Genomic DNA, 12,631 nt, shown 5'->3' on the forward strand with positions numbered 1-12,631 from the left:
ACTCTAATGAGCAGCGAGAGGGGCCGAGGATTCACGGAAGATTATACAGAGACCCGAGCTCGGGAATTCGGGATGGAGTGCATCGGGCGGAAAGGTTGGGAGTAAGCCTTGCTTTGTGCAGTCTGGTGGTGTACAGTGAGCACAGGTGTGTGTGTGTGAGGCTAAGCGGATTATGGCCTCGGGGTCGGGAAACGAATCCCGAGGAGGAAGACGTCACGCAAGCGTGCGGTATGGTCTCGGCGATACCCAAGTGGCGACACCCCATCCCAGGGGCACTCTTCACAGCGGGGGTTTTTCAAAGCTTGATGGCAGGCCGTGGTTTCAAAAAGAAAGCGATAAAAAAAAGAGGATTGCACTGCCGGCCCAGCTCATCGGTGCGCAGCACAGACGCATTGCGGCTGTGGAAGTTCGTGACCTCCGCGAATCTTCCTTTCTCTAGCTTTCTTTTATGTTGTATCCCAGTGGGCTTTAGGATAGAGGCTTCGCAAAGAGCTTTACGCTGTCGCTTTCATGAGTTCTTTATTAAGGTGTACCTCGCCGATGTAAACTTTTAGCGGTTACCCTATACGCTGTTGAGTCTCTCCCGTAAATGTTCTCTCGCGCGCGTTTTAATGACCTCCTCGCCGGGGCGGCCGAAAGGTCAAATGCTACAGTCCCGTGTACTTTGATTTAGGCGTACGTTGAAGAACATCAGACCGTCTCAATTTCCAGAGCCCTTCACTACAACATTTCTCATAGTGATATCGTTGTTTGGGGACGTAAAACCTCAACTATTGTTGGTCACGGTGGATTAGGGACTACGGCGCTCGGCTGCTGACCCGTAGATCGCAGGTTCAATCACGGCTGCAGCGTCAGCATTTCACTGGAGTCGAAATTGTAGGGTCCTATGTACTGTGCGATGGCAGGGCACATTAAAGAACACTAGATGATTGAAATTTCCGGAGCCTTCTATTACGGCGTCTCTCATAATCATATCGTGGTTTTGGTACGTTAAACCCCATGATGATATTATTATTAAAACCCCAACTATTGTTATTATTGTTATTTTTTATTACTACCGTGAATGTTTTCGAATATGTCACAAGGTTCGTATGCATGACGCCAATATTTTAGCCCCGCCGTGGTAGGCTAAGGTACTTGGCTCGCAAGTCACGGGATCAAATCGCGGCTACGGCGGCTTCATTTTCGATGGAAGCGGAAATGTTGTAGACCCGTGTGCTCAGATTTCGGTGCATGTTAAAGAACCCCAGGTGGTCCAAATTCCCAGAGCTTTCCACTACGGCGTCTCTCATAATCATATAGTAATCAATTGGGACGTTAAACTCAATGAAAATATTATTATTAAAACCCCAACTATTGTTATTATTGTTATTTTTAATTACTACCGTGAATGTTTACGAATATGTCACATGGTTAGTATGCATGACGCCAATAGGTTAGCCCCGCCGTGGTAGGCTAAGGTACTTGGCTCGCAGGTCACGGGATCAAATCGCGGCTACGGCGGCTTCATTTCTGATGGAAGCGGAAATGTTGTAGGCCCGTGTGCTCAGATTTCGGTGCATGTTAAAGAAGCCCAGGTGGTCCAAATTCCCGGAGCCCTCCACTACGGCGTCTCTCAAAATCATTAAGTGGTTTTGGGACGCTAAACCCCACATATCAATTAATCAATCAATCAATCAATCAATCAATAGGTTAGCACGCTTTGGAAATTACATCTGTAGCCACTGCGCACTAATGTGCGCCTTGCCGGACAACCACCCACCCACCATCAATAACGCTGGGACGTGCTACATTAAAGCATTTATAGAAGCCGACGTGTTCCAGCGAACGATGGTGTTTTCTACGATGGACGACTGCTCTCGCCTCTGTCGTTGTACTGTGAGTGTTACTTATTTCTGTTGGGCAAAATTTGATTCGAAAAAGAGCTGAATCATTGCATCGCGCCTCATCGTTTGAAGTCTTTATCATTACAGCAATGTGGCTGTATGAATCCTTCGTTGCAAATCTGCCGTTTTAGTATATATACACGTGACCGAATGGTGAGACAAGTATTTGATTGCATCATGACTACTTCGCACTGTTCGCGGTTGGCACGTGCCCAGTGGGAGCGCTGATGTGCATCACATATATCTGCTATGCATGGGGATGATGACAATCATTTTGCAATACCTCTTTCTGCCTGGATCGGCTCATTTGGACCTGCTCCGTAAGACACTCTTCAACTCACCCGTTTTAGTTAGATAGGAATGTCCTTATCGGCAGCACGCGACAAAAACAAAATGCTTGATTAGGGCGTTTTCAAATATGAAAAACGTGTGGGGCCCATGTCGTGTAAGTGAACCAAGCGGGGTATTCTTGCGCTTATCGGTTGGTGGTCGCCATTTCATTCCCTTGATCCCTGTTGTGAGAGACGGACCCGTGGTGATGAAATGCCCTTACGTAATATAAGAATTTTTGAGGATTACTCCGGTAAGTTTGTCGTATACAGTCATTCAGCGTCACTTATCGAGCCGTGAATCTAAGTCGACCTCCGCATTAGCACAGCAGCACGGTGCGGCGCTTCTAGTACACTGTCGTCCTTTATGAAAGGGAACACGCGAACGCGTGGCCTGCGCTCTGCAGTGGCTGCCTACAGCACCATCAACCAACAGCAAAAGAAAACACGTTCACCTTCAGCGTCATCTGTTGCCAAAAAAAATAATAACGAGTTATGACCAGCAGACAAGCGTTGCTAAATTGCACTCCCTCTCTGCTCTGGCCTGCGGTGCGTAGTTCGCTGCCAACATATCAAACGTTATGTGCTACCACGGCGCAGGCTGCAGTAATCACCCGATATCACTCGCCGCGCGGCTGGAGAGGGAACGTAATCTAGCAGCGCTTGTCTACCGGCCATGATTAGTTATCTTGCTTGGCCATAGATGACGCTGAAAGCGAACGTGCTTTGTTCGCTTGTCGGTTGATGGTGCTGTAGGCAGCCACCGAGGCCACGCGTTTGCGTGTTCCCTTTCATAAAGCACGACAGTGTACACGTGATAGCGTGAAACTTGCAGCGATACTGCCATGGCCGAACCACGCATCTCCGCTAGCAGTGCAGCTTCGCATTGAGTCTAACGGCTCTGAATTTTCTTTGTGCACAGACTAGCCAGGGCGGCCATCTTTAGGGCTAGAAATGCTACTGTCAGGCTTTCCGTTGTGGCTGTTCGCGCCGAGCGTCGCGATCTGCAAATACGTGCTCCTGCCCTGGCGCAGGTGCGAGAACGTGGACTCTGTGATCGGCTTCATCACCATCAAGGGACAGCGCGAGCGGCTGGACAACTTCTGCGGCTCGCAGCTGCCCAACCAGATCATGTCCAACGAGCACCGCATGACCGTCATCTTCCAGAGCTTCGGCAGCAGGCCGCCCAGCGTCAAGGGATTCCGGGCCATCTACCAATTCGTCACCAGTGAGTGTTGTTTCTTATGCACATAACTGCTCTTGCACTTGTATGGATATACAGTCGAGAGCAAAACTACAGATACCATGCTAATGTGTGCCAATTTATAGTTGCAGTATATGCTACTTTTAAATTGCAAAGTTGTGCTAGGTCTGGCTAGCAAACGCAACCATGAGGTGAAATCGTACTCCGTTCTTGCAGGTGACCTGCCTACCTTGTCGCTGACCGACATGTCTATAACGCGTTGAAGACCGGTAGTTAATTTGACTGTTGATGACTGGCGCTGATCGAGATCGCTGCAGCCATGCCACGGCTTCAAGAAATGTAAAAAAATGGCCCCATCATCAGCTTCTCCGCAACGTGTGGTTCCCAGTTGCTTATGAAAAACTAACGTGCACATACACGCTATTTCAAACAAGAGCGCCGAACTAGAGCCCAATTGCATCGCAGCGCCTTCTGACGGCTTCACCGCTAAGTTTCGGTGCTTGTACTGCACACGCGCATGCTTTCCTTCTCTCCGGTCTGCTCGTTCGCTCGCTTCAATTGCATACACACCTCAACGTCCCACTTCTGCAGTCGCCGTGAAAGCAATGGTATTTTTACGTAGTCGTGACGGTGCAGAAGACTCCAGCAGAACTTGGAAATACGTAACCCTTTATTTGGCTGAACTTGTGGGCGGAAAACCCGAAATCGAACTGCAAGCGGGCAATGCACGCTGTGCGTACACCGATAGCAGCGAACAGAGCGTCGGCCTTCAATAAACTAATCATCGTTGGAACGCACCGTCTTTTCGAACTTTCCCGCCTTATTGCTAGTGGTCGCGCAAGCTCTGGAATAAGCTAGGCTGTCCGCGTCCTGCACGCATTCTTAACAAAACGATCTGCTACAATCGCGGAGCTTCTCGGAACACTGGGGTGTAGTCTGCGCCGAGCATTGCTGGCAGCCTTTGTGGGTGTAAACCGAATGCACCAAAATCGAAACGAGAAACGTGCGTCGCAGTATTGTTGCGAAACTACTTCGTTTACAGAGCCCAAGCGTCGTCGTCACGACTTCACCGCTTCCATGTTGCACCCTTACCACCGGTTCCCTTCGCGCACTTCTGACAGGTGCCCCTTGCCATAGAGTTCCCTAATATACACTAGTGGGCGCTCTGGACGCTAGTGTCTAGGGGAGCTGCAACGCTCGGCACTAGTGTCTATGGGAGCTTCAACGCACGGCGCTTCAGCGAGCATAGGACTGATGAGTAGTACACACATTCGTCTCGTACTTCTGGCCTGCTTTTGGCTCCGTGTTTTCTCGTGTGGCTTGAAGCTGTTTTCTCACAAAACAAATGTTAGTAAATGCTCAGCGGTTGCGCTTCACCATGTTATTCTTTTAGACTTACCTTTATAAATCGGGTCACGAAGTTCAAAAGGTTGAATCTTTCTTTCAAAACAAAACCTAAACACAGCAACAAACGAAGCCGCAAGCACAATTCGCTGTCCACAAGTACGAGGACTAGGCAAATGCGTGTACTGCCCATCATTCCTATATGGTCGCTGAACGATCGCAGCGCCAGTGTCCCCTCTAGTTAATTTTACGAAACTCAATGCCCCTTGCAACCGCCGACGACTTTTCACGTGTATCGCGATACTCGGTAGTGGCACTTTCCGCCGGGCTCTTTTGTCTCATGACGTATACCCTAAAAGATGTTGCTAGTGCTGTGATGAGCGTGCAGTTGCCCTTTGAACTTGTTGTGTAACGGACGAGTGTCGTTCGCTCGGAGGAAGAATATCGCGAATCAAAGAAGTGCTAGCACTCACAGATGCGTGAAAGGGCACGGAAGCGACGTGAACCTTCCGGCTGCGCTGGCTGCCACCTTCACCGTAGTTGAAGGGCTCAAAACTGTTTTCGTTACTCTTTTACAAACTTGCCCTATCTTTTTTTTTAATTCCACTCAATGTGGCTTTCTTTTTTCTTTCTTTTTTACAGATTTTGGCATTCCTTCCGGTCGTCAGGATCCACAGGGTGGTAAGCTTCAGTTTTTCTGACTTCTCCGCCTGTTTTGTTATTGAGTACTGTCGTTCACATCAACCCGGGGGTTGAGCAATTAGCGAGTGATGTGCACCTTAAAGAACCCCAGGTGGTCGAAATTTCCGGAGCCCTCCACTGCGGCGTCTCTCATAATCATATGGTGGTTTTGGGACGTTAAACCCCACCAATCAATCAATTAGCGAGTGATGTGCGTGTCCCACATAGAACGCGTCCTTTAATTTGCCATGGTGTACATTCAGCCTGCATTGCTGCTCCTTCAGGTATACGCTCGATTGCGCTGGTTTGATTCCCGTCGTCATACTGTTGCTGGTATACTTTAATGTCGCTCCCGAAATTCACAAGCTCGTTAAACGCCCTGCTGTTGGCGCTATCGATTACCGTATAACTTCAGAGGCACGCCGGAATTTTTAAATGGAAACGCTATGTTGCACCTGGAAAACTTAATGCCTTTTCGAGACGGATTCACCAATGGGTAATCGTGCACTTATACCGCCATTTTCACATCGAATGGCACCGATAACAAAAAAATAGCCCATTTATCGCAGGCAAGCTGCATCAGTATGCGAGCCCGCTCCACTTCTGAAAAAGCGAAAGCACATATAGGCTGCGGCGTTGTCCGAATGTGAAATTCTGCTCGCTCAGCTCGAACATTCAATCTTAACCCGGTAGTGTTAAGGATATTTTTCGGCAAATATCCTGGCGACTGTTATGAGCGAAAAATTGATGTGGCCCGCAAATTAACATTCTAGGTATACGCAAAATAATAAAAATCTTGTGTCAGAGTGGAAATCGAAGCTAGGACTTCCTCGGGGCAAGCATGATTTCTAATACCGAACCACGTACGCCAGTGCCTACAAAATTGTTTTGAAAAAGAAAAAAAAAAGGATGCGTGAATACCACGCAGTGCGAGCAGCCTCTTTTACGCATGTATTTTATTGTGACACAAGGGTAGAATCGCAGCAGGGGTCAAAAATAAAGGAATAGCGCTGCTTATGGATGGTTTTTAAAGCCCACAACTTGAAGAGTGCTAAAGCATAATTTGTCATTGTGAGCAACAGCACCAACCAAGAGTATAGATTCGGGGGTGCGCTTGCTGCCTAACGGCCTAGCACCAGGTGCTTCGCCAGTCGACAAAATAAATAATTATGGCAGACTGGGCCCTTCGCAACTGTACTTGCAGCAGGAATGTTGCGGCCAATGTCGAGAGCATGTGTGTTCTTTTCCTCACGGCGTGGCGTCCACCGAAAAGCGAAGCTACGCTAGCGACTGAGAAGGCGATGTGAGCGGTTCCCAATTACGCAATCATGCTTTATCCTGAACGCAAACTTCAAGCGCCCTCCGAGTTTTAAGAGCGAAGCGGTTTAACAATAGTTCGTTGTTCAGTCCGTACTAAATGATTATCTTCATCCTAAATGGTTGTGTGCCACAGAAGTTGGGTAAGTCCCACTTCCGCTAAAAAAATAGGAAGGCAACAATACGTTAGCGCAACGAATCGCTGCGAAGTGACTGCGGTGAGCTGAAGAAACCTCCCTTTCCTCCGCACTAGAAACTACAAAAAACGGGAAAAGGCAATAGCGGTTGCGAGAAGGACCCGAAGTGATTGAAGGTCAACGACGTGCCCGCCTCGTGTCTGTGACTGGCTGTTCTTTAACTCGGACCTCTCTGCACTGAGACCTATAGCACAGTAACAACCTAGAAACAACCTGCGTCACCTGGCTGAGACCTAGAGCGACCCAGAAGCAACCAGTTTTAGTCTTGAGAATCGTCCAGTTTCAATATTTCAAGCCTGGCACGGCTTCATTAGTGAAAGATTGGCCATTTTTTACAGCGAAAGCTGTTGAGATCACAACTCGGGTCACGCGCCGGTGTCCGTAACCTAGTACCAAAGACAGAGTGGGGCTCGAAACCCGGGTGTGCTGGGTGTCAGCCCAGTATTCAACCACTGAACTACGCTGGTGCTTGTGACTTGTTGGCACACCTAGCACCAAACACACAGTGGGGCTCGAACCCGTATCCGCTGGTCGCCAGCGCAGTATTCTACTGCTGAGCTACGCTGTTTTTTTATTTATTTATTAGCTGTTTTTCACTTGGTACAAACAATAGTATAGGTCGTTATGAACAATAATATACACAACAGAACCGATGACAAGACAGTCGCGGAACTATTAGTGGTTACAGGGCTAAAATTCATTTAGGTTCACCAGGGGTTCAACGCAGGAGAGCCATTTCTGAACAAAGTCTTGTTGTTTGAGTATATCAATGTATCGAACAATGCTTTCGTGGAAAAGCACGCGCGCCGGATGCCTGTCAGGGTCACAGTAGTAACCGGCCATTCTAGCCCGCCATAGACAATGGAGGACAAGCAGCATTATAAGATCAAAAGGCAGTCCATCCTCTTCTTCTACTGTTAAAAACCTGATACCCAGTGAATGTAAGGGAAGTTCCTTTTTTAGAGTTCTTTGTAAAACATCACAGAAGTAGACCCCTCCCCACAAATGCAAAAGAACGTGATCTATCGTTTCCGGCTTTCGACAGATCAAACAGTTCGAACACCATGGAATATAAAATACTCTATCTTCTAAAGAGGGCTTTACTGGTAACGTGTCCATGTGTAATTAAAAAAAAAAGGCTTTTTGCACTTGGCTGAATTTGCATTTTCTTAACACGCTTAAGAACATCATTGACCTCTCCCCCATTATTGAGTAACCTATACATATGAACCAGAAAAATCAGGTCGCATTTGTCTTTATGCAATTTCTTTCGCCCGACCGAAAACAGGTATTCATTGGAAAACTGAACTGACAAGAAGCGGACACTGTCCGCAACTTCTTTAAAGAAACTTCGCATGGCTCCGGACATGCTTGCAGTGTAAACCACAAAGTTGTTGAAAACAAGACAAAAGCGAAACTGGCATATATACGATTCTCAAGAAGCGGTGTTGAGCATCTTGAAAGAAAAAAAAACGATTAACTAGTTGTCGCACGAACAGATGTAACAGTCTTGGTCCTACCTGTTTAACTCTTAGGAACAGATTCGTCCTGCTACATCTTTTCCAAGTGGACCCCCATACAATGACAGCACATATTTTATGCAGCACGCGTACTCGTGATCAACACAAAACCTGTATCACATACCATAATTTGCTCATTAATAATACGTTGCATACAGTGGCTCTGGCAAACATTGAGAGACAGTTACCATTCCACTGCACTGTCCTTTCACTCGTTTCTTTTATTTGTTCCGTCCAGTAGTCATTAGTATCTTTGTAGTGCTGGAAAGGCACGCCTAGGTATTTTACTGGAGTTTTAAACGATTGAACGTCAGCATATATATCTGGGGTTGTCCAATCTCCGTGCCAAAGCCCCAGGCATTTTCCTCTATTCACCCTACTTCCTGTAATTTCTCCAAACTTTTTGACAACGCCAAATGTCTCCTGTACACTTTCTTCTTTCGTGGTACAACACACTGCTACATCATCAGCGTATACGCAAAAAATTTTACCTCTGCGTCAAGCAGTCGGTGTCACGTTGGTGCTTGTGATTGGTTGGCAAACTTACCTTAGGCAGGCTTGATGTCGGGAAAGCAATCCCGTTAATATGACTTGAAAGCGTTCTAAAACAGCGAAAGAAAAACCAATTGTCGCTCAATGCGAATAGTGTTACGAGTGGGCCGTCCAATGCTCCAACAGATTACAAAAGCTTGTTCTTGTTTACCTATAAACTGTGGCGCATACCCACTTCAGCCAAAATTCCTCATCGTCGTGAGCTACTGCATGAACGATAGGCACAAAATTCCTTATAAGCGGAAATTTCTTATAAGCGGATTTTCAGAAGAATGACAAAAATAGCATAGCGAATGCCGGCCTACTACTCAGAAGCTTATTATTAATGCCGTAGTGGGTATCAAGCAAGTGTGCTTGCAGTAGTTACCCATTAAGTGTTTTTAAAAAGCTCTGAAAGGCCGCTCTTCTAGCTTTCGCTGTTGTTGTTGTTGTTGTTCTCCTATTGTTAGTGGCGCATACCAACTGTGGGGGATTGGCCAAGAATCGAGTGGTTTTAAAATTTACTGTTCAGATTTGGAATGATGAAGGTTTAACAGAAAGATTACCGATAGCCTAGGAAAGTGTGGTGCTTAATGTAATGCATACAAATATTTACATAAACGAATTTATTCTTAGAATAGAGCAATAATCTGATTTTATACGTATATAATTATGTGGTCATGTTAGGATAATGAAACTGGTTAATTAGTCAACCTATTAGTTTCATCAATATAGTCCCGGACGGCCGCGCATACTGTCGCATTAGAGAAACCAGAAACGGAAGCTCCGAAAGACAAAATGACAGGCAGAGATAAGTCCATACCAACACCACGTAAAGGTATTTCTAATAGAGTTTTTCGTAATGTGTTAAACCGCCTGCAGGTCAAAAATAAATGGTCTATTGTTTCCAGTTCATCACAGAATGCACACAGTGGCGAAGGTGCCTGAGCAGACCTGTGTTTGTAGAAATTTAGATTTGGTATCCGGCAACGCAGCCTTGTGATAGCTACTTCTTGTTTTCGAGTGCGGCAAAAGTCTTCGCCAGGGATATAATAAATGGCTATATTCTGTAGAGTTTGTTAGTGCTGAACCTTTAAAGACTTGCATAAGCGTACGTCTGCGGAACCGAGCAGCACTCACATAAGCGGATGATGGACAGAGCGGTAGAATTGGTTGGCTGATTGACGACTTAGCTAAGGAATCGGCTATTTCATTTAGAAACAAACCTTTATGTCCAGGCACCCAAACTAATCGTACTTTTTTCAAATGCGCAGGTACTAGTGCACGGAACGCCTTTGTTACGTGATTATCAGCACCAACAGAAAGTGCCGCACAGAGAGATGGGGAATCTGTTATTATGACAGCTGTTGTAATTGCTATATCTAACTTGCGTAAGGCGAGCACTATATACTGCCAGAAACTCAGCCACAAAAACGGGTATGAAATCTGGTAGTCGAAGCGAATAAATCCAATTTAAAATCGGGCTGAAAATACCAACCCCTGACTTTTCGTCGTGTTGCGATGCGTCTGTAGCAATAATAACGTTCGTTGTAATACGGCGCAGGTGATCTTGTAGTAAACCGTCCAAAATGTTATGGGGAAAAATTTGGCATTATTAGGGAAAATGTCGTCGAATTGAATTTTCACCGGGGCTAAATTATCACGACTCGGCATGATGTCGCATATACGTACGTTTAGAGGCTCCAGTAAATTTTGCACAAATATAATTTGTGGCGTGTGAAATCGCGGCCATCAAGCTGCAAAAAATTATTTTGGGGTGGAAATAAAGGCTGTTTCTGAATGTCGTAATGGTGATTCATGAATTCTTAAGAATGTCTGAACAGTCAGAAGGCGAAATCTACAAGAAAGCGGTGGGACCCGCTGTGACTATGCTGGCGTTTTTTTTTTTTCAAAGAAAGCTTGTTAAGAATTGTGTTTAGAAAAAGTGTTTCACGATTTAGAGTACTTTATATTCTACTATGGGAGAGCAGAAAGCCTACGCAGATTTCGGTAGCCGCACGTTTTGTGCAAGAAATACGTCATTGGCGAAGGAGCACAAAAAACATAAAAACAACGTGGCCACAAAATGTGCACCGGTCACCTACAGATTTGTGTGCGTGGTTTTTTGTTTTATTTTGTTTTTCGAATAATAATGCTCTTTCGAGTGTGGGCTTCTCGATGATAAGCCCTTTCTGATATGGCGATCTTATCTTATATCGAGGTCGAATGTCAGTTCGCACTGCCGCGTTTCATAGTTGCCTGGATTATGCACGCGTGACCGTATTTCCTGCCCATAGGAACATAAATGATGAGCGGATTGAGATCTCGTTCCTGGCGTGGAGGAAGGAGAAGGTTGGAAGGGATCATTGTGCATTGGGAAAGAAAGTAAGAAACAGAAAGAAAGAAGTATAGGAAGAAAGAAAGAGGGAAAGAAAAGATGTAGGCCAGCTTCACTTAGCGTTATTTTCCTGATCAGCGTGTTTTTTTTTTCTCTATGCATACGAACCTTGGTCACAGCATGAGACCGAATGACTATGCTTGCTGACGCACCTTTCTCTCTCTCTCTCTTTTTTTTCGTGCTTCTAATAGTTCCGTCAATCGCAAGGCGTGGGCGAGCAACCTTCCCCGCGGATCCCGCTTCGAACGCCACTTTTCGCTGCGACGCGCAGAAACCGGATGAAACGAAATTCGAAGTGTGAGTTCCGCTTCCTGGGTGCTCGTGCTCGCTTCAGATATTTCTCCGCGAAGCTTTATCCGAAGTCCACTTCAACGAAGAGACGGTGGAGCTGCAGTGTATCCTATTCGTGTCGCCGGCTGACTTGATTCGCGCGTGTTTGGGGATAGGCCCTTCGGAAGACGGGATCTCTTAAGGAAGTAAGTAAGGGCCGTTTAATCTCACGTCGACCCGTTCTGCCCAGCTTTCCATTTCCTCGCTGTTTCTTTCTTCTTTTTTTCCCTCTTCTTCGCGCTGCTGCGTCCCGTTTATTCAATTTGGCAGAGTGACCCGGAAGCCGAGCAGAAAGAACGTCAATCACGGACGTTTCGCGCGATTACCATAGCGAAAGCAGGGCGCAAACACGGGAGACAAAAGGAAATGTCGTCGCGTTGCTCGTCAGCCCAGTTGGCAATAAAGTAACGCGAGAAGAGAACCGGGACGAGAACGAAATGAAGGGGATATAATTCGTGACAGGCGGGGAGGGAAAAAAGGGGTGGTTAGGGTTAAAGAACAGGGTGCGCTGGTAAGGAGACGAGGCGTGGGGGGCCACTATGGCTACGCACGAGCGTAGAGAGGCCGCGGCGGAGAATGTATGGCGCCGTAGCCAGAAGTGGCAGCTTGGCAACTTTTTTTCTCGCGAAGCGAGAGAAAAAGACGTATCCCACCCGAACCCATCTCGGACCCCGAAGCGTGGTGTCGTGTTTGTGTTGCGGCGGCGGCTTTGTTCTTGGCCCGTCGTTTCCCATCTCGGCTTGTTGCTCCACGACGCGTCGTAGTCGTCGTCGTCGTATATACGACACGAAATGCTGGCACGTCGCGAGTGTTGTGGTATCTCTCGGGCGCACAGCGGCGCCTTTCTCTGTTCGAGTGTTGTTTCTTTCCGCGGCGAAGAAGAGGCGATGCTCG

At 46.8% G+C, this 12,631-nt stretch overlaps 1 protein-coding gene across 2 annotated transcripts in view; it reads left to right on the forward strand.

Annotated features, from left to right (window-relative positions):
- Positions 1-12,631, forward strand: part of LOC119173953 (suppressor of lurcher protein 1) — a 376,626-nt gene that overhangs the window by 339,990 nt on the left and 24,005 nt on the right. For both annotated transcript variants that reach the window (XM_075895055.1, XM_075895053.1), the window contains exons 10-11: positions 3,250-3,443; positions 5,406-5,444. In XM_075895055.1, the coding sequence (XP_075751170.1) occupies positions 3,250-3,443; positions 5,406-5,444 (233 nt within the window). The remainder of the gene's footprint in view (positions 1-3,249; positions 3,444-5,405; positions 5,445-12,631) is intronic.

The sequence above is a fragment of the Rhipicephalus microplus genome, chromosome 5 (assembly GCF_043290135.1).
Source record: "Rhipicephalus microplus isolate Deutch F79 chromosome 5, USDA_Rmic, whole genome shotgun sequence".
Lineage (NCBI taxonomy): Eukaryota > Metazoa > Arthropoda > Arachnida > Ixodida > Ixodidae > Rhipicephalus > Rhipicephalus microplus.